Genomic DNA, 22,916 nt, shown 5'->3' on the forward strand with positions numbered 1-22,916 from the left:
AGCTGTTCTGCTGATGTAGAACTTTAAACACCGTTTCACATCCAGGGAATGTAACCTTTGCTCCGCAGGTGTTTGAGGATTAGCAAAGAAAGTCTTTAATATGACTGGTTCATTCATATGAAAATCTGCAGGCACCTTAGGCAAGAATGTTGGATTAGTGCGTAATACTACAGAATCTGGTTTGAACTGTAGGAAAGGAGGATTGATAGTAAAAGCGTGGATGTCACTGACGCGACGTGAAGACGTTAGTGCTAGAAGAAGAGCCACCTTCCATGTCAGATATTTCAAATCGACTTTATGTATTGGTTCGAACGGTGGTCTCATTAATTGTGACAACACGATGTTAAGGTGCCACAATGGAGGAGGGCGTCTAACAGGTGGAAATTTACGAAACAACCCTTTGAAGAATTGATGCATTATCCTTGAAGAACAAAGGGAAGTTGAACCATCCTGACGGAAACGCGAAATTGCCGCCAGCAAAACTCTCAAAGTTGCATGAGAAAGTCCGGACTTAGCCAACTGTAAGAAGAACGGTAGCAATTGTTCTGGTGTAGAGTGAATTGGATGAACCCCAGTAGATGCACACCAATGGCAGAATCTCCTCCATTTCAACTTGTACGTTTTCACCGTAGAAGGGGCCCTCGCCTGAGCCAAGATGTTTCTACAGTCCTGTGGAATGTCTAGATGGGCAAATTCACAGTGCTCAGGTTCCAAGCTGATAAGCTCAGTGATGAGGGATTCGGATGACAAATTTTCCCCTTGCTCATTGTAAGTAGATCTGCACGGGGATGTAGAAGGATTGGTTTGCATTGGGAAAGTAGGAGCAGCTCCGAAAACCATGCCTGTCGAGGCCATCGTGGGGCTAGGAGCAGTAGATGGGGCTGCCTCCGCATCTTCCACAGAACTCGCAGTACGAGAGGGATTGGGGGAAAAGCGTAGGCAAACAGATTGCACCAGTTCATCAAAAGGGCATTGCCCCGTGACCCTTGATGGGGATGCCAACTTGCATAATCTCGGCATTTCCGGTTCTCCGGTGTGGCAAAGAGATCCAGCTGTGGACGACCCCATCGTCGAAATATCATCTCTAGAGTTGGCTGATGTAACTCCCATTCGTGGGTCGACGAGGAGGACCTGCTCAGGGAATCCGCTAGGATATTGGATACCCCTGGTAGATGAACTGCTGCAATTGTGATGCGATGGTCGAGAGACCAAGCCCAGATCGACTGAGCTAGTCGCGACAGTTTCAGAGATTTTGTTCCGCCCTGCTTGTTGATGTAGTGCATGCAGGTTGTATTGTCCGTCTGTATTAGGACTGTCTCTCCTTGGATTAACGGAAGGGACGACTTGAGAGCTAGAAATATAGCCATGAGTTCCAGTCTGTTGATGTGCCAGGTTTTTTGACACATCGTCCACTTCCCCTTTACTGACAAATCCTCCAAATGAGCACCCCATGCTTCTAGAGAGGCGTCTGTTGTTATTGTCATGTCTGGTACTACCGACAGAAATGAAATTCCTTTTGTTAAATTTAATGGTTGTGTCCACCATTTGAGTGCTGAGTCCATACGGTCTGTGACGATCACAACGTCGCTGAATGACCCAGTAACTTGACGCCATTGGACGTCTAGTTCCTCCTGTATGGGGCGTGTCTTTAATCTGCAATGAGGGATCAAGGCAATGCCCGATGATGCCATCCCTATAAATGACTTTAATAGTCTTACTGAAACGGACCTTTTTGATCTTATAAGGGACACCACTCGAAGAATCCTTTGAAGACGGTCTTGGGAGAGAAACGCCTTTGTTGACACTGTATCCAATGTTGCACCTAGAAATTCCCTGCGATGAGAGGGTTGTAGATGGGACTTTATTGCATTTATGGATAGTCCTAAGGAGCGAAACACCTCTTGACAAAGGCTTGTATCCCTTAGAAGTTGATTTTCCGGTTGTGATTTTAGGAGACAGTCGTCCAGATAAGGAAAGATTTGAACACCCTGGAGACGTAGGAAAGCTACCACAGGTGCGAGCACTTTTGTGAACACTCGAGGGGCTGATCGTAGACCGAATGATAACACCTTGAACTGGAAGTCCTTTCGACCTACTCGAAAGCGTAGAAATTTCCGATGTCGATGTAGTATGGGGATATGAAAATATGCATCTTGGAGGTCGATTGTCGCCATGAAATCTCCTTGTGAGAGTAAACGCAAGATCTCGACAAGCGTCAACATACGAAAGGATTGCTTCTTTAGATACTTGTTGAGGGCCCTCAGATCTAGTATTGGCCTCCATTCCCCATTCTTCTTGGTGATAAGGAAGAATCTGGAATAAAATCCTTTCCCTCTCTGAGATCTTGGTACCACCTCTATGGCTCCCTTGCGTAGTAACAGTTGAACTTGATGAAAAAGTTCTTTGATATGAGCCGGCGGTGGTCCGGTAGGTGGCGTGGGTGGGGGAATTTCGATGAACTCTAGCGTGTGACCTTTTTCTACAATGTCCAGAACCCAACGGTCCTTTGTTATGGAGGACCATTGAGAACAGCACAGCGAGATTCGACCTCCAATTTTCTGGGACTAACACAAGTCATTGTCTTTTAGAATTGGTACCTCTGTACGAGGATTTTCCTCTGTAATTCTTGGAAGACTGCTGCCGAGAGGACTGTTGCTGATTGTAGGTATACCGATTGGAACCCTGGTTGTATGGCCGGTATTGATTGCTTCCTCTTCGAAAATTAGAGGAGGTGCCGCGTCCGCGTGCACCCCGAAATGGCTGCTTTCGAAATTGCAACGTACCTAGAGAGTGAGCAGTCTCTGTATCTTTCTTGATCGATTGGAGAGCTTCATCCACATGGTCTCCGAATAAAGATTCTCCGTCGTATGCCATATCCAATATTTTTGCCTGCACTTCCTGGCGAAAAGATGTTGAGCGTAACCAACCTTGTCTGCGCAATACCGCAGCTCCAGCGAGTTGGCGGAAACCTTTACAGGCGATGTCCACTGCACAGTCGATTATTTCTGCAGACGTACTCTCTCCCTCTTAAAGAAGCTTCACAGCTTCAATCCTAGATGCCTCAGGTAACATTTCAACCAACGCCGCTATATCTGCCCATATTTGACGGTCGTAACGACCTAAAATGGCTAAGGCATTAGCCGCTCTTACAGTGGTGGAAGCCATTGATGAAAATGTTCGCCCTATGGCATCCATGAGACGTCCATCACGATCAAGTGGTGCAGTGATTGTAGATGCAGGGTTTCTAGCCCGACGTTGCGCAGCCTGTGTAATTACAGAACCTGGATTTGACTGACCAGTGAGGCATGCTGGAGCTCCTACTGGAGATTTATACTTTTTCTCCAACCTAGGTACCTGTGCCGGAAGGCTATTTGGTGTCTTCATTATCTTTTTGCCCTCATCCCAAATGAATTCGATAATGGGGATTGTATGTGTCTGCTTGTAAGGTTGATTTTTAAAGTCATACAGAAAACAATCCATTTCTCTATGTTCCGTTGTTAATTCGAACCGTTGGGCTGCTCTATACATCAACTGGTGAAAACTTGCAATGTCGACAGGTGGTGAGTCTCCAGGTGCTACAGGAGAAGGAGATGGTGTTTGGGCATGGTAGTCATCCCACTCCGCCATATCATCATCATCATCATCACCATCGCCACCATCATCCAGGATCTCACCATCTTCCTTCGTCTTGAGGAACTTCCTCATCACTGTCATGATGAATTAATGTTGGAGCCGATGATTGTCTCAGCGGAACTGAAGGTGTTATAACTGGCACTGGCTCCAACACAGGTGTTGGTACTACTGGAACAGCAGGAACAACAGATTCTTGTGGTGATAAAGGAAAACGCTGATTATAATCATCCAGCATGAGTTGGAGATTAGTAATAAGCGACAATGGTAACGTCGCAGTTTGTCCTTCCGTAGCAATTTCTTCCTGATAAAAATGCTCGTCCTCACTACTTTCATCCTGGCATTTTATTATTAAATCCGATGGACTGTGTGCTGTTCCGAACGATTCAGGTAAACCTTCTCCTGACTCCTGATCTGAATCAGTTGCGAACAAAGGTGAAGGAAGTTGGGAATCATCTAAAGGTATGACCTCACCAGACATATTCTGTTGACCACTTGGAGGCAATGGCAACAAAGGTACAGCGGCAAAGGATGAAGTAGTCGCTGAAGACGCGGAAGAAATATTTGTATTCATTGACTTCTGCGCAGAAGTTGTTCTTTTAATCTTTATTTTCACCGACGAGATTGCCGTCGACGGGGTCGAAAGCACAGCGGCCTCTGTCGACATCTTCGCAGATGGAACCGTCGACGGAACCAACGTCGACGAACTCAGCGTCGACGGAACTGTCGGCGACGGAACGGTCGTCAACGGAGCTGTCGTCGACAGAACTGTTGTCGTCTTCGACGACGACGATGGTAGCGTCGACGAGATCTTTTCCTTCTTCGTCGACGACGATGCAATAGGCAACACTGACGACACAGTCTTTATAGTACTGATACTCATCGTCGACGACGATAACGTCGACGGGACCGCCGTCGACGACCTTGATGCTGACGTCGTCGTCAGAGTCACCGTCGACAAGCAGGAAATGGCGGATTTCGTCATCGGAAGTCTCGTCGACGATGAAGCCAATTTTTTACCAGAAAATTGGGAAGTCGATGCCTCAGCAGCCTGAGAGCTATGTCTCATGGGCGATATCGCAGTAGCCATGGAAGAGGACATGGCAGATGTCAAAGACAGAGACATTTTCTTCTTCTTAAGGAAAGGAGAAGGAAGATCTTGTACACTACTGCGTTTTGAGGCTGTGTGGGAACGGCCAGAAGTGAAGCTTTCTACGTCAGAAACCACCTCATCCTTATCTTTCAGTCTCTGGAGCCACAACAAGAGACGAACCTTCCCTGTCTTTAAGAGTTTTTGTAGAAAAAGTTCTACAAACTTTACATTTACCCACTTCATGATCCGGGTAAAGACAGTAAATACACTTACTGTGTGGGTCTTCTGAATATAAACGTAGTTTTCCACAAGAGGAACAAGGTCTAAACAGAGACTTCTTACTTGAAGACATGCTGAAGAGAAAAAACTGAGCAGAGCTCAGGGAGACTCCTTTTCACACGACGTGCGGTAGAAAATCTGAGGTGAGGAGCTCTGAGGAGAAGGTTCATAGAGGGGAGCTGACGCCTGATTGGCTGTAGTTTGGACCAACATAATGACAGAGATAGACTGCGAATGTCTTTTTCTCTCTTCATGTATCTCTATGAGATTTCATATAGGGACATTCTTCATGTTTATCACCTACTTATATCTCTGTTTTTTTATATGATTACTGGTATATATATATATATATGTATATTATTACTGTATATATTGCTATATTATTTACCGTGGGACTCCCACTCCGACGACGGGAAATATATTCAAGCATGTGAATCTATGAAAGACACCCCAATACTGGAGAAGGACTTTTCTGTGTGCTGTGTCCCCTGCTTGAGGAAGATCTCCAAGGGCCTGTGTGTGCTGGCCTCCTGTTCTGAAGTCTCAGCTCCCCTGAACTTCCTTGCTGGGAGTTCTGACCTGCCAAGAGGTACCTGTGACTGTGTTGGGCCTCTGGAGGTTGTTCCTGCTGTTGATAGCTGGAAAAGCAATGCAACTACAAGAAAATTGACGCATTGCTCTTCTTGCAGCAGTTTTTCAGATGCAGCACCGCTGTGCGAGAAGAATCTCCACGCATCGCCGTGCCACTGCCGACACCAACACAGCGCCTGTCGCCACTGCAAGAACCGACATATTAAGGGATCACGACTGAAGAAACCGACGCAGCGCCACTCGGCAACGGCGCATCGATCACCGACGCATCCCGGATATTCAAGCATCGTACCTGTGGGACAAGTTTTCCCGACACATCACCCGCGGACCAGAACCATCTCAGAATCGATGCATCACTTCCCCCTACAGACCGGATTCGACACATCACTTTTCCTGCGCATAGCTGTCATATCGCCTCCCCATGGTCACAGGAACTGACACATGTCTTTGTTTTTCGACACGTTCCATCTCTGTGGATGCTTGGCCTTTTGAATTTTGTTGCAACTACAGGTACTTTGAGAGAAATCACGCATCCATAGTTTTCTATGGGTCAAGTTGTTTGAAACCTTTTTAAGGTCATATTCTTATTACATGTATGTTGGATTTTTGTCGTTTTGGTCTTGTTGAGTTTAGATAAAGATACTTTACTGTGGTGTCCATTTGTGGTGTTATCACTGTATTACTGTGTGTTTTGAGTACAAATACTTTACACATTGCCTCTGAGATAAGTCCGTCTGCTCGTGCCAAACTATGCAGGGGGTGAGGTGAGCAGGGGTTATCTAAAGTGTGTATCCACCTTACCCTGACTAGAAGCAAGTGTCCCTATTTGTACAAAACTTTGCATTTAGAGAGCTGCAAGAAAGTTGACTATAGCATAATCCACACCTCAAAGTTTTTAGAGAAACGTCCTGGCAAGAATGCATGGAGTCTGAAGAGAGTGGTCTCCTGAACATTGCTTTCACTGCTTGTCTGTCATTCTGACCTCTGTTTCCCTGCAACCTACAAAAATGTGCCCATGGCTTCACTTTACTGCCTTTCTTTTTAGGTCTCGCCTAGCGTTGCTGCGCACATGCGTAGCTCGCTATGCAAGACATATTGTTGGATAGGAGATATCAGAAGGTGGCTCGAAGCCCCGCCACTCATTTTCATTGGCTTGCGTCACCGTTTATGCTAAACGGTGGCCTGCCATAGGAAATGTTTGTTTTTTTTCGCTGCCCTTTCTCCTTTTCAGATGGCCCATCCGGACAGGATCGTCTGCTTCACGGCAGTCGTGAAGCATTTTCTTATCTTTAGGGAGCGTATACTGCCGGATCATGTTTCCGACAACTTGGTTTTTTTTAGTAGGTCCATGTGTGGCTGCTGTGTAATGGAGAAGCCACTCTGTCTAAGCGGGTGGATATGTGCCTTGATGAGAGGCGGTGCACTTTACCAGCCCACAGCATCCTGTGCGGCAGCAACATGTATTGCGCCTACCCTGTGCCTGGGTCGCTAATGTATTATTACAACGGGAAGACAGTAAGGCCGCTGTTCAGTCTCCGTCGCGATGTAGCGCTTACTTTTAAACTTGAAAATTAACTTAAAGTTAGTGGCTGACGTTCCGTGTTCTTTTCGGTCTTGTAACTGCGAGCAAGATGTGACAATGTACGCTCCTTGCTTGTGTGTTTTTCCTATTACTGTAATCGGCTCTAAAGTTGTAAATAGAATATAGCGCTCAGTTTCATGTTTGACATCTAAATAACGGGGTGCGTTGCATCGGAAACCTGGGCGTCCTGGTCTTGCGCACAGAGGGCATGTCACCATTTTATGGTGAGCCGAGGAGATGGAAGTGTGCACGCTGTCTAAAAATAGGGTGCCGGGGTTTCTGGGAACAATTAGAGAGCAGGCGGTCCGTGAGGCAGGTGTTTCCTGTTTAGAGGTCCAGGGGCCGACTCTCCTGTTATTTCATCTGTTTCCACTCACGGCAGTTTATTGACTAGAGAAGCTGGCAGTCTGCTGCACACACTGGGCGCAGCCCACGGTGTAGTGAACTCCGTGCATCCGCGCCTGTGCACGACATCTTCACGCCAGAATACTTACTCAACTTGTAGTCAGAGAGGCCTCTCTTCCAGACCCGACCTGGACCTGAGAGAGATGAGATGCTGTTGTATTGTGTGCAGTGTTTGAGCGTGGTTACCTTTCCATCAAGAGTCCAGTGTTTCATTTAATGGGCTGTCTTGTCGAGAATGCCACTCCCGTTGAAGAACGAACCGCACACACCTTGCAGGTTCGCATGACTGGACAGTTCACAGAAGAGGACAGTACCAAACAGATGCGGTGTTTTACTGCCAGGGTTGTCTCGCTAAGTATACGTAACCTGTTCGCAAGTATGCAAATAACTGACAAAAAAGTTGTCACTGTGCCTACTTAGAGTTGGGTTTAGTGTCAAACAATTGTATTGGTTTACTTCAAGCAAAATGTAGGGGTCGGCCAGGCACGTGACCAATTTTTGTTGCTGGTTATGTTGCACACAAACTCCAAATTGTTATCAAGCAGATGTGTTTTATCTCTGGGGTCATTTGTAATAGGGATAAGTTACTTACCTGTAATCCTAGTTCTCTTCCAGGGGTATCCTCATCAAAGTCATAAGCACTGAATATTCCCGCCCATGTGCGGGGACCCCGGAAATAATAAAAATTATATATGAAAAACACATATATATACACAGCTCTGTATATGTATAAACATATATTATTTTTTCCAAGCCAATGCAGCCCCCATAGTAGGCTAGACAATGTAGATATAAATATCCAATAAAACATCATAGGTATAATAATACATCTAAATCTCTCTCTCTTTTTTTTTTTTTTTAATGAGGTAAAAAACTCATGAGAAAGAAAAGAAAACACTGTGCCCAACACAGATCCACAAAAACATTGTTAGGCTGCATTGCAATACAATACCATAGAGACTGAAAAGCCTTGTACAGGTAAAAACTGGCACCGTGCCTTTAAGGCAGCCCTGATTCCAATATCCCATCATGCCTCAGGGGTGACAGTTGGGTCAGTTGTTCTTTGCGGGACCCGTAGTCCTAAACACTAAGATATACTTCTTACATATTTAATAATACAGTCCTCTCATTTGCCTGGGGAGGCGGGCGGGTTGCTTATGACTTTGATGAGGATACCCCTGGAAGAGAACTAGGATTACAGGTAAGTAACTTATCCTTCTCTACCAGGGGATCCTCATCAATACTCATAAGCACTGAATAGAATAGCAAGCCCACCTTCCACCTGCAGGCAAATGAGAACTGCACTAAAAATTGAAGACAACAACCGAAATAATCAGTTGTTGAGCAGATTCCTCAAGGAGGCTTGCCCTACTTGAGTGTCTGCTCTGATGTCCGAGTCAGGAGGAATGATTGGAGCCGGGCGGTAGATGAAACGCTCATCCATCGGCGTTGGGTGCGGCGTCGAGCGGCGCGGCGCCGGGCCCGGACAGGGGCTAAACCGGGGAACGGCGTCGTCCGGAGACGGCGCCGGAGGCAGAACCGGTGTCGGCGCCGGTGGAGGAGGCGTCGTGAGGTCGACCGGCGCCCTCAGAGATCCAGGCCAGGATCCCTCGGGGACCTGCGGCGTCGGGACCGAAGTGGTCGACGGCGCCGGAGCCGCCGGCACGCGAGGTCGACCAGTCGAGCCCACGGGGCCCGAAGGCGCGACGGCAGGCGTCGGCGGCGGAGCCAGGCCCCTCATGTCCGAGAGGAAGGCACTGACCTCCGCCCGAGTCTCGTCAGTCCCAGGGACCGGCGGGTATGGAGACAGACGCGGCTCCTGCGGCTCCGACGGAGCCGTGGGGGTGGGACCACCCTGACCCTCGGCCGAGTCACGCGACCGGCGAGGGGAGTCTGAAGAGCAGTGTCGCCTCTTGGACTTCTTTGATCGCTTCGACTTACCCGAAGACTTCGAGCCCGACGAGCGATGATGGTGACTGCGGCTCCGCAACCGGTTCTTGGACCTCCTCCTGGACCGGGACCGTGAGCGGCGCGGAGCCGAGTGCCGAAGCTCGAGAAGCTTACGGGACCGCTCCCGCCTAGCCTTCGAGGTCAAGGCTTGACAATCGGGGCACGACTCCGCGTCGTGGTCGGCCCCCAGGCAGTAAAGGCACCGACGATGGTGGTCCGTCACCGACATCAGTCGATGACAGGAGTCACAGGCTTTAAACCCAGGCATCCTACCGGCACCAGAGTAGAGTCGACAGAAGACCAAAAAGAGTCAAAAAAGTTTAGTCAAAAATTGACTAATGGGTAAGCTCTTCCCGGATCGGCGCTGTCTGGCGCGGAAAAAAGAAGACGTCATTCCGGTGCACGACGCCAACGACGGACGCGGAGCCGCAGACGACGCCTAGCGACGCGCAAGGGGTATTGCTACAAAAATCTTTCCGGATCCAGCCTGACGCCTGGGGATATTCTAAGGTGAGGAATCTAACTAACGTGTTTCTTTCAGATGAGCGAGTCTCTTTCAAGTGGCTTCAGAGGGTAGTGACGGCTGCAGAGAGTTGTGTTGCGGGAGGCTGTCGAGGACCTCCTATCGTGGCGTTGTTGGTGAGGGGTGCTCTCCCATGGAACAAAGCATTTGGAATGGGTGAACTCTGCTCTTGTCGGTCCTAGAGATAGGGCTCACAGTTGGGGGTCATTTCAGTTGAGACCATCTCCAGAGGGAGCAATGGTGGAATTTGTCTTGGTATTCCTGGTGCTGGAATTACTTGAAATACTTGCTTACGCGGTGCGTGGGACACAGGGATCTCGTTTGGAGATATTCAAAACAGGTCTTGTTTGTAAAGCTTCCTTTTTTAAAGAGAAGAGGGGCATTGTTTCCACTCGAGAAGAGATATCATGGAGCAATGATTTCTCTGCTGGCATGCATGTTTCGGTGGCGGACTGAAATGTTCTCGGGGATGCATGGGAGCAACTTTGCGCCGACCCTTGGATACCGGGTGCTGCCCGGATGGTCTGGCTCGCCGGCGTCAAGCGTGCGCGCGGAGATGTTTGGCATAAAACTTGAGAGCTGCTATCTCCGATACAGTATCAGTCAAGGCGTGCGCCCAGCTCGAGGATCCAGTATTCGGGGCGCATCTCGCGCTTACAGAACTGCACTGCGCACCCGATAATTACCGAAGTATGGTAAAACCCTCCTAACTCGTTGCTCCAACCCCTGGGCACACAGGGGTTCAGGCCGGGGGCAGAAACCGCCGCCCCACTTTGCATAGTCTGATGCCCTGGATTATGGACAGTCATTGCATGCTGAAAGTTTAAATTTGCGCGCTTTTCTCTGGGTGTGTGTCGGTTGTGGCGGGCGATTACAGAAGCGTGTCACAGAGTGCACAAACCCCAGGCCATATAGAGATTGTTGCACAGGGTATTCATTTCTCAGACATTACATGGGCGAGACGGACACGAATATTATGTGAGGTTTGGCCAGAGTTTTAACCGGTACCTGATTTGTTCTCGCATGCCTGGCCCTGCGCAGGCAGGCACCCATAATTTGTGATTTATGCCCAGCCTCACAGTTAGGGGTATAATGCGGTCGGTCTGGGAGAATAGCCTTGTGTGGCACCCCCTTTTTTGCAAGCCACTTCGCCTTTGTACACTCTTGCTGGATGGAAGAACTGGATGCATGTGTGAGACACAGGCGTTAGCTTTCAATTAGATTACTGACAGACTCGTTTAATGACAGCATGGCGTGAGTTCTTCTATAACACAACTTGAGCTTTTGTGTAGTGCTCTGAGACTCCCATTATTAATCGGAGATTGGGTTGCATTCTGTGCCTTAGTCCTCGGGGAGATGGCGTCGCCAGCATCATGTGGGCATCTATCACGCAAGTAGGGGAAAAGGACAGTAGGGGCCTGAAGTAGTAGGTGCTTCATGAACTTTGTGTGGGGGGGAAGCGAGAAGACAGTGAGGATTAAGGGGTTGTCCATACTGAAACACAGCCCGGGAGTGATGAAGGGGGATAATGTCCTAGATGTACACTTCAAGGGGGCTTATAATATGGGCATAGAAGGGGGGGGGGGCTGAAATCGCGCCTCTTGACTACACTGAGAAATGACACTGATATTGGGGACATATTTGTACCTGCTTAGAGGAGGCGCAGATGGAATGCGCGCGTGATGGGAGCAAGGTGGTCATTTCCGATAGACAATATGTTGTCAGTGGAGCGTTGAGGGTAGGAGAGGTAGCTTCGGCCTTAAGGCTCTCTGCCCATTTCCATCCCTGGGTCCCCTGCCCCTCTGCTGCATTGCTCCCTCCAGGGGAGAGCGTTCATGAGTTAGGGGTGGAGTTGTGTACCTTACGCAGGTATGTTCGCAGGACTTGAATAATCTGTCCTTTTCTGTCATGAGTCAGTCGCCCGTATCACAGGGTCCACCATGTGTCCCATTGTTTGTAGTGTACAGCCAGGTAACATGCTTGCTAAAAAATAGTGCTTACTGGGCAGCTTGTTCAGGTTACAGTATTCCTTTAATTTCACCTTCGGAATACCAGTAGGCCGTGTACCTTTCTTAGGATATTCAGGGGAGGGAAAGTGTCCTGCAACACCACCTATGTAGGCATCATGTACCTCTTTGCTGATTAGCCACACCTCTTCTGTGTCTTGTAGTTTTTGCACTTAACTCAGCTTACTTCAGGCTCAGTCCTTGCTGGGATTGACGGCTTGACTTAATTTTCCGTGCCTGGGCTGGAAATCTTCCCTTTAGTGTAACACTGCACTGGATAGACTCTCATGTGACCCGTTCTTCATACGGTTGTGAGTCTCTGGGTCAGCCAATAAGGCAGATTTGCTGATGCCGCGTTTAAATCAGCTTACTACTGGATGAGGCCCGTTAGCGATTCATGACTCACGGTAGCTTCCCATTGCCAAGCCAGAAATCCTTCCTTTGGAATAAGATTGATTTCCCTTGTTAAAGTGACGCAAAAGCGGCGCAAGGGGCTGGTAATTCTGCCCCTTAATGGGACCATGCATAACAAATGTATTGTGTCCGTCTATAATGCAATGGGTGCTCATGTGCAGCGTGCTTATACCTTCGGGTTGAGTTTGCGCTATATAAAACTTCAGGAAAAAGACCTTTGTGCAAGGGGGCTTTCAGCACACCTTCATTTATAATACATCACAATTTTCGGTGCCGCTCAGGTCCCTTGCCAGGTGACACATCTAGACAGATGATGAAGGCTGTTTAAAAATGTAGGATTGGGCCAAACGAATCATGCATTATTGGTTCATTTTCCTGTTCTATCTCAAACCGACAGTACCAAAACTCGTCAGACTATCGATATAACTGAAGGCAGAAAAACTGACTAAATTGGGTTTTTGCTCCCTTTGGGGTAAGATCCTAGCAAGTTACATGTGGAGTGACCTCCACTTTGAGGGTAGTCATCCGACGGATTGACCTTATTTCCAGCATCAGGGGCAGGGTTATTGTGGGGACCACCCCCTGGGGGTGCACACGGGTAAGGGACTTCGTGACTCGGGACATTGGGGGTTCTGCAGTTCCTGCTCACTGGGTTTTGAGGTAGACAGACTCACTCCCTAGGGGAGGTTATAACCTGAGCCTACTAGGAAGGGATCTGTAGCGGCTGGTTGATGCTCAGGGGGGCGCACATGCCCATCGATTATCAGGTGCAGACTTGTGCATAGTTAGTGCATATCGTGTGGTGGTTTATTTCCGGCAGCTGGGGGATCGAGGTAGTTGGTCACTCTAATCAGAAGTGGGGCCGCGATATGCGTAACAAGCCAGATATTTCAGCGGACAAGATGGAGATGGTATGTTTGCCAAAGCGAGGTAGATAATGGGTTGCTTGCCCGTGCGTTGGGCCGGCATGGCTCGTTTGCAATCAGCTGCGCGAGTTGCAGCTGAAGGCGGTGAGAAGGCCTCCCTCGGGTGAGTGACACGGGTGATCCTCGGAACCCACACATTGGCAGCTAGCGGAAGACGCCATGTGGGACTGCGGTTCCCTGACTTGGTTTATTTTGCTTTACAGAGGTCAACGGGCCTCGAGGGAGCTCGGTCTCGGTTTGCCCATATTTGGACAGGACGTTTCCAAGATAGCGTGGTCTCATAACGCCAGGACGAAATTAAGAGCCACGACTAATGTCAGAGGCCATGTTAAATTTCGGCCAAGTGCCGGGAAGGCTGGTATGACCTAGCATTACCCTGGGCAAGGGGCCTGCTTGGCGATTCAGCTACAAATTGGGGAATGGGGATCGTAGGGTTCACTGAAAAGGTGGGCACATGTATACCTGGGACCCAGACTGATGAATCCGTGCATTTGAATCCAACATGGCTCCGAGCCTGAAGATTGATGGGAACCTAATGGTTCAGGGGTTGCCTTGTGGTGGGGAGGGCAAAGGGCGGTCTGCCCTTTTCGCCCTTGTGGCGGTAAGGAGGCCACATAAATTGCCTGACATTGTTAAAGGGAGTCCTCCTGCATACTCCCTAGGCCAGCACTGAGGGGGAAAGACGGTAAGCTCACCCCAGAGAGAATGGAGACACCGGCTGGGGGCAAAGACACCAGTTTACAAACTAGGGCATGGGGCATCCGCCCCTGGTTATTCCCTACGAGCCCTGATGGGCAGCCTGGTGGTGGAGAGGTGGGCCCCTCAGGTGGCGGACAAGGACCAGATGGCAGGGGCTCACCTCTCAAGGACGCAGGTGGGTTGCGCCTTGCGTGGTTCTCAGTTGGTTGGGGGATGCAAGCCAGAAGGCCCCTTAGTGCTGGAGCAATAGACAACATTCTTCGTATATATAAATTGAGTTCTGTCAGACTTGCTGATGGATTATGATGTTATGATCAACTTAAATGTAAATATTGCTTAGCGATTGAAATTGATAAATCCATATCGTATCAAATTGTTTTAAATATATATTGTCATGTTTGTGTGATGGTTTGTAATAAACATGGCCTCTTTTACCCACAGCTCTGGTTGTCAAGTATTGATTTGTGGGTTTGGATGGGGGTGGGGCCGGGAGCCAACCTGGGGTCCGGGTCCTATTGAAAAGCGTGGACTATAAGGAAGTGCGCCATTAAGACGTGGCCCCCCGGGATCCCGGCCACACCCCTTGTGGTTCCTCCTCGATGGATTGGGCGTGACTACAGCAGGAATCACTTCCGTGGCAACGTTGTGATGTCACTTCCGGCCAGAACCGGCAACAACGAGGGGGAGGAGTGGGTGTGGGCCTATTTAGGGCAACTTGCCCTGGTCCTCGCCCTCTCTTCCTTACGGCGCCGGTCCTGATATGCAGGGGTCTCCGTGAATCTCCCACCCACCCATCCCTAGAGGTAGAGCTTGGGGAGGTGTTGGATGCTGAATAGTGAGTGGCGGTAAGGAGGCCACATAAATTGCCTTCCATTGTTAAGGGGAGTCCTCCTGCATACTCTCTAGGCCAGCACTGAGGGGGAGAGACGGTAAGCTCACCCCAGAGAGAAAGGAGACACCGGCTGGGGGCAAGGGTGCCAGTTTACAAACTAGGGCATGGGGCATCCGCCCCTGGTTATTCCCTACGAGTCCCGATGGGCAGCCTGGTGGTGGAGGGGTGAGCCCCTCAGGTGGCGGACAAGGACTAGATGGTAGGGGCTCACCTCTCAAGGACGCAGGTGGGTTGCGCCTTGCGTGGTTCTCAGTTGGTTGGGGAACGCGAGCCAGAAGGCCCCTTAGTGCTGGAGCAATAGACAACATTCTTCGTGTATATAAATTGAGTTCTGTCAGACTTGCTGATGGATTATGATGTTATTATCAACTTAAATGTAAATATTGCTTAGTGATTGAATTTGATAAATCCATATCGTATCAAATTGTATTAAATATATATTGTCATGTTTGTGTAATGGTTTGTAATAAACATGGTCTTTTTTACCCACAGCTCTGGTCGTCAAGTATTGATTTGTGGGTGTGGATGGGGGTGGGGCCGGGAGCCAATCTGGGGGGTTCGGGTCCTAATACACAGCTCATCATATTCACGTTATAAAACATAAAGTGTTTATTTTTGGAAGCGCACCATGCTGCACTTTCACTTAAACAATGGCAGCTTGCGCCTTTCTTCATGTGCAACTCGCCTTATTCACAGTGAAAAACATAAAGTCTTTATTTGGAAAGCGCCCCATGACACACTTTGACTTTTAACAGTAGTGTCTGCGCGCCTTTCTTTCTTTCTCCTCCCATTGACGGTGCCTCTGGCATTACATTTTAACTTTGGCATCCCCGCAGCTTATTGCTGTCATCCCTCCTACGCCACTGGCCACACTTTTCCAGCTTGACATGTTGTCACCCATCACAGCCAGGTCACTGGATCAGGTCAGTCCTTCCCACTTATTAATCTTTCCTCACAAAGAGACCTGTATTAGCCATATAAGGTACTGCATCAATAATCTGCACCCTTTCTTTGCTTCATGAATTTTATTTTATTACTTATGCTACTTATGCTACTGCTGGTATTTTGTTCGACAAAACAAAATCTAACAAACATTAACATTTGCAACACCAATAGCTCCAACGTTCACTAATGCAAGACCTACTGCATTGCAAATGCTTGTTTCTATCCTCTTTAGGCTGTCTCTTCAAAGTTGACCTTTGAGCTTGGCTCTTCCTCCAGTTCCACCCACATTAGATTTCACTCACATTTATCCCATTTTGTTTTATTTCATGTGAATTATATTTTAAGCAATGATGTGACCTAACTTGTGGATATTGATTTGGCTAAAAGTGATATGTAAATGAATAGACCGCTTTAGATAATTACTTTTAAAAGCAATGAGAAAGCACTTATCAGAACAATATTTCCCACGTATAAATTTAACAGATTTCCAATGGTCAAATGACCTAATTTGCAAATAGCGGTACATGTTCCTGCCTTCAAGCTATTTCTAGGGATCATCAAACGATTGTGAGCTTTTTTGGTAAGGGCGCATACAGCGTTACTATGCTTGCATTAACTTTGCAGACAGGGGCCATGCCTATTTCGTCCAAGGCACCTCTGCTTCACCATTGCTAATGTAAATGACATTACCTCTCTTTTCCGTCGTTATCACCATGGCTTCCAGAGGTTCTCCCCAGCCCTGTCTGGTCTTAGCTGATGCTCGAAAGATGTAGGCCAACTCTGGACTGAGCTCCGTAGCTGTAAACTGCCTAACGGTTGAGCCAACTTCCACCGTAATGAACTTATTGGGGTTGCCTGTTGCCAAGCGATATGCAATCTGGTACCCTAAGATTTTGGGGTAAAAACACAAAGAAAAAATAAGAATCAGGGATGACAGAGTTAGTTCTCATTTTGAACATTTTATTAAGGAATCGTCAGCAACAAACAAACGTCAAAGGCCACAGTTATCATCTTTATTTCTTTTGTAGATACAAGTTATTTATTTTTGCTGCTATTAATCAGTGGACTGATATAACATCGCTGAAAGTTGAACGCAATAAATATGAATACAATTTTATGCTTGCGGATGAATGGAAGACTTTGGGGTCATCGAGAGAAAATAATACATAAATGTTGCAAGTGTTAGGTTCGATTGCTTCAGATTAGAGTTTGGCGAGCCACTGAAAGCTCGAGACAGACTCGAGTCTGAAGCATGGCTCTGGTTCAGCTCAAGCTTCTGTTGGAACCTCGAGCCCATAACACGGCGAGCATTCATGTGGCTTCTGTCTGGCTCCCTCTCTCTCACAGGATATGGTCTTACCGGCAGAACTGTTGAATATTGAAACTGGGGTACCAGGTTCGCATCTCTGTGTCGGCTTAACATCCTGTGATTCCAGGCAAAGCACTTAATCTCTCTATGCCTTAAATCACTGCTCAATTTGGTTATAACAAGGCCTATTTGAGTGTAGAATATCATTTGTACAAAAAACTATTGTGCTTGATTTAGTAGACCTGTAATATTGCTCTACAATACTCGGCGCCAGGTACAGGGTTTACATTACAACTGCCTTGTCTCTTAGTTCGCAATGGTTCATGTTTCAATACTATCACTTTAAATAAGTACTTATCAGTGCAGTGTTATAATGTGAAATATTTAATGTCATTACTTCCCTCCAGACCCAAGACCACCACCCTTGAGTGAAACACCACCTGAACACCTGGCTGAACAATGGCAAGAATTTCCTGCTTTGTAAATATGGAATATATATTTGTCCAAGCCTAATCACTGTTAAAATGTAATCCTGAGTGAATTCGCAATTTGTATATATATATATATAACTCTAACCACTAGTATATGTAGTAGACCATTGTACTTACTACCATTCCTATGTGATTTTAGAGTTTATCTGTTTATATCTCTTCCTTGAGTGACTTTACAACTTGTACATTTGCAAAAAAAAATCTGTTTGTATCTCTTATGTAACTCATGTAATCCAAAGTCCTTATGTAACGCAACTGGTTCTTTTGTAAAGCGCTCTGACATCTTCGGATAATGTTTGCGCTATATAAAACCGCTTCAAATAAATAAAAAATAAAACGTTAAGCGGTCACTTAACTTCGCTATCTAGCTCCCTCTGTCCCTCTCTCTTCCCCACTACACTTTCACACCACCTGAGCACCGGAGAGCAGAAGGCATGGCCGGCGAAGCCCCTGCAGCACGGAAGCACTCGGGTAATTCATCAGAAACACCAGGCAAGCCCCAGCATCTGCTGCCATCCTCCGGCCCACTCGGAGATGCTTGGTCAGCATCCGCGGTGATTTACAATGCAAGCCTCATATTCATTTAGCGCCGCGGCATATGGCCGCTCCCCTGCAACCGGCTGGCTGCCAGCGGTGGTGCGGGAGTCCCGGAGTTTGGAGGGGGGTTGATCATCCAAGAGCGCCATTTCCCGCCCGCGCAACGAGTGCAGCGCTTATTAACCAGGATGGCTCTGAAACCTGCCGAGCCCTGGCTCCTCTAAGGCCCTCCCGCCGGACGGCTCGGTTAGGCGCGTGCAGTCCATCCCTCATTATTAACGCTCCGACTGCGTCAATCAGCCGGCTGTCAGCACGCACGCGGCGCACCCAGGCGGGCGACGCCAAACCTTCAAACGCTCTCCGCCGATGCTGAGACGAGTCTGTCAGGCCGACTTGCTCCCTCGGTTCGCGGGTAAATTTCGGCCCAGCTGCTAAACTCCAAAAGCCATTCAAACCAGACCCGCGGAGCTGCTTTTCTCTCGGCCCCGGCTCACTGAAAGCCTAATTGTCATATGCCTCATCACGTGACACGCGGAGGGGGGCAGAATAGTAAGTAATCTAATGCCTGCTGACCACGGCGCAGACTGATTTGTGTCTACTTTGAGGCCGTTCTCCCAATGACACGGAGCCGCTGGGAGACGGGGACCTGTTGTTCCAGGACTATTATCCGAGCTCCAGGACGGGTACATCCCACAGGGCGCATGCATCCCTCGCAGCCCGAGCCATTTACCTCATGCACAGATCACAACAGCACACTCGACGACGCTGTCTCAGTTTTGGAGCAGCTGCCAAAATGTCACACGTGATAGTGTTATCCAGCGCTGCCTACAAATCACTCAGAAAGCAATGGGCCAATTTGGAAGATAGGTTTATGTATTACAAGTCAGACAGACAGAGGCACAAACACACACCCCTTTTACTGTAAGTGACATAAGGATCTTGGAACTTAAAAGGGTAAAAAGCCCTTTAGCATTTAGAAAAAAGGTTTATTTTGATCTAGTTTAAATTCGGATTCATAAGTAACACAGTGAAACCAATATCAGACCGAGGACTGCAAGAAGTGACCTCGCCTGAGAGAAAATCGATGGTGGACACTTTGAAATTTTTTGGGCCTCTTTGACCAGTAAGCGGTCGACACAGCCCAAACAGTGTATTTCATTGTACAAGTGCCTCACTTTAACGTCGGATTCTAAAAGGTTGTGCTGCATAAACGCTCCCTTCCCAGCAGAGTGTGCTGTTCTGGAACTACACATTTCTTCAGGACAGAGTCCTGATGGGCACTGTAGGAGTTCTTTGAGTTTTACAATCGCCAAGAGTAAGATTAGAAGGACCACAATCTCCTACCATAGGCCAAAACACCACCAACACAAGAAAATACCCTCCTCAGAGCATGCAGTAAACAAGGAAAGCTAGCCCGCTTCAAGCCTGTCCTTACAGTCGTCTCTGGAGTTCCCTCCCTCATCACTGATCATCGCAGTTGTAAAAGGTGCTCAAGAGGTCTCCCCCTGCGTTAACATCTCCTCCTTATAACAATACACTTGTGTACTGCTTCAATTCTAAAACGTACCGTCGCTAGTGCACACTGCATTTCTCCATTGCCCTCTATTACTGTATTTGGGATTTCAATGCCCGCTTGTGCGTGGTTTCCAGGACATCTTGTTCTCCTTTTCTTACTTGCCTTTGATTATATTGGAGCGTAGGGCACATACTTTTAAGAGGCGAGGACTTGTAATGACAGAGATAACTCTGAATTTGTGATATATGATGAAGCCGGACACTTTGTCCAGCACGGTCAATGCCCTGGCATAGAACACTATGAAGAAGTCCTACAATTTCTCACTTTCTTTTTTTTTATAATGGTAAGCTATCTAAGAAACCACAGGCACCATCACTAATCTCCATTTTTAATCTTCTCATTTGACAAACATTTGGATGCTCGTCCTTTTTAAAAAAAATACGATGCCAAAAGCATCATAAGTTGCATCTAAAACCTCAGTTCCTTGTACCTTAAACCCTACTCAGGTGGCCCAGAAAAGGATATCAAATGACAGGTAGAGAATGGGATATATCACACCAGTGACCTTGGACCTATAGCAAAAAGAACACCTTTTCAGCTCCTGACAACTCAGAAGCTCTAAATCGGACACTACATTCTCCTTACAGGGATCAAACGCACACACTATTATATAGTGAAAGAATACGGGGACACCCAGTGGCCTAAAATGTGTTTTCTCTAATTAACTATGGTCGCCAGTACTGTTTCTTCACAGAAATACAGCCGCCTCCATATACAACTTAGAAAGAATCATTCCGGTAAAACCCAGACAAAAAAAGGCTTCTGATCTGTTCAAGTGCATGGCAACGCTTCGAGATACTTTGCTTCAGCACTTCTCGCATTTCATTCCATTGTGTCCTCTGGTGCAGGTTCCTGGCTACTAGCTGTTTATTGTTTCATTATTTTCCTATTTTGGGTCTCATATGATGCTCTCTCTGGTCTGTTCTTCCTGGATCAGTCTGCTCACAATTTTGGCACCTTTTTCTGACCCTGCACTTTGTCGTTCCAATCATTTCCGAGGAATGACCCTTTCCTCCAACCATCTTTAAGTCTCAGTTCAAATTCTCGGACGTAAAGAGGAAGGAGACAACTGAATACTGTCAACCCCGAAGCAGCCCATGAGCCGGTCCTCGTGAGTATGAAGCCATTCAGAAGTGACAGAAGTTAACGTACAACACTACTACAATAGGCATTCTAAGACTGTCCTATCATGGAAAAAGCTGAACAACGCTGTGCGGCTTACGCTAGTAAAAAAGCGCTGCTCTACAGATTGCTGATTTTGAAGCTCTGCGACTCCAGGGGCCCCAGGGCTGTTAAGGCACCGCAGGAGCGGAATCTGAAATGACTTTCTGTGGATTACGACGCCATTTCTGGTTCTCGGCGGACATCTTGTGTACACCCTGCAGGCTCCAAGTGGCTGCTCGAACAGCACGAGGCTTATCGTCCAAAGACGTGGAACAGGAAAATATTCCATTGCAGATGCACACAGATAGGCTTAAAAGGACATGTCCCTGAAGAAAGCAGGCAGCGCTTCTCAACAATGCCTTTCAGATCGGAGGGAAGGGAAGAGTGAAGAATTGAACAAGGCATGTGTCGAATGAGGTTGGCTTGGGTGGCCATCACGAAGCCCAAGGAAGAGATGCTATCAACGTCAAGGGGGCCCTTCAGGTAAACACAGACAAGCAAACAAGAGCTTCCTCCCTCCAGGTGCCTGCTAGTGCTCGGCGCTGCTAATCTTTTCCTAAAATGCTGGAGCATGTTTTGATATGGATTACAAAGGCCTGCTGTAAGCGGCGAGCGCGCCTGCATACACGGAGGGCCTCGGTGGAGCATTGATTCAAAGGCGCACAGTTAAAAGGCCCTCTTGCACTTACATGTTTTCTCCCTCCTACACCTTTCACAGTTCCTTAGTGGACCTGTGAAGCTTTTGCACAAAAATGTCAAGTAGCCGCCATCCGCTGCCGCAATCATAATATTGAAGCAGATCTTGAAAATCGCGTTTGAAGCACCGCAGGGAGACGCATAGTAGACAAGACATTTGAAAGCACAGCTCATCCGCCATTTAAAACTTTTCAGATAGCTTTAGGTTCGCTTGGTCTTCATTTTCGAAGGCCTCTGAGGAACCAAAACATAGACAGGATGGGAGTGAGCCAGACAATCTGTGACGCACACATCCAGGAATCAATAGTTTCTTGCCTCTAATACTAAAGCAAATATAAACAACTGGAAACAAGGTATGGTGGGGGAAGAGGGGGTTGCCATGTAGCTTTACTGCAAAACAAGAGGACTGCAGAGAAAGTGGTGCTTGCAAGAACGTCAACTCTACATCCGCCTGTTGTTACGCAGACCCATATAATTTCTTTACCCTGTTCTTATACTCAAACATACCACCGATACCCATGGTTCACACTGCTAACTGTAGTTTAACCATGGTTTTGAAGGGCGTAGACTAGCAGTTCTTAACCTTTGGACATCCATGAACCCCACTTAACCATTACGGGAATCTGGGGACTCATACTAAGCCATTATTGGAAGCAGTGAACCCCAGACATAAGCAATTTCCATTATTTGAACTTAATAACAACCTACAACAATGCAAAAACAAGTATACACCAAAAATTCTCAAATATTGAAATATTTTGTTTAATTCACAATCAAATTTAGAAACAGTTTTTATATTTTCAATTAAGCTTCTTTATTTGTATGCATTTTATTAATTTGAATGTACTAATTTTAGTATTATTTAATTTTTTAAGACAGTTGCGGACACCCTGAGAAGGCCTTGCAGAGCCCAAGGGTTTCTCGGACCATAGGTTATGAACCAGTGGCATAGATAAAAAAATGTTGTGACTATGCCCGCATTTCTTAGTAATAGTCTTTATTTTACCCTCAGCCTCTCTTTGGGAAGGAGAGAACATTTCTATATTTCGATTGTAACATCCTTCTACCAGAAGTAATGGACAGGATACCTGCTAAACCCAACCAACAGGGATTACATCGTCATCGCCAATTACATCATACAAGCCTCTCTAATATGAACCTCAAAGGAGTCACAACCCTCACTCTGAAAACAACAGCCATCTTCTATG

The 22,916-nt window shown here is 47.4% G+C and overlaps 1 protein-coding gene and 1 pseudogene across 2 annotated transcripts in view; both read right to left on the reverse strand.

The window, feature by feature from the left end:
* SDK1 (sidekick cell adhesion molecule 1) overlaps positions 1 to 22,916 on the reverse strand; it is a 2,285,003-nt gene that overhangs the window by 391,171 nt on the left and 1,870,916 nt on the right. For both annotated transcript variants that reach the window (XM_085629198.1, XM_085629197.1), the window contains one exon: positions 16,626 to 16,820. In XM_085629198.1, coding sequence (XP_085485324.1) covers positions 16,626 to 16,820 — 195 coding nt within the window. The remainder of the gene's footprint in view (positions 1 to 16,625; positions 16,821 to 22,916) is intronic.
* Positions 2,575 to 3,480, reverse strand: LOC146796563 (uncharacterized; annotated as a pseudogene).

This window comes from Triturus cristatus, chromosome 10, assembly GCF_964204655.1.
Source record: "Triturus cristatus chromosome 10, aTriCri1.1, whole genome shotgun sequence".
Lineage (NCBI taxonomy): Eukaryota > Metazoa > Chordata > Amphibia > Caudata > Salamandridae > Triturus > Triturus cristatus.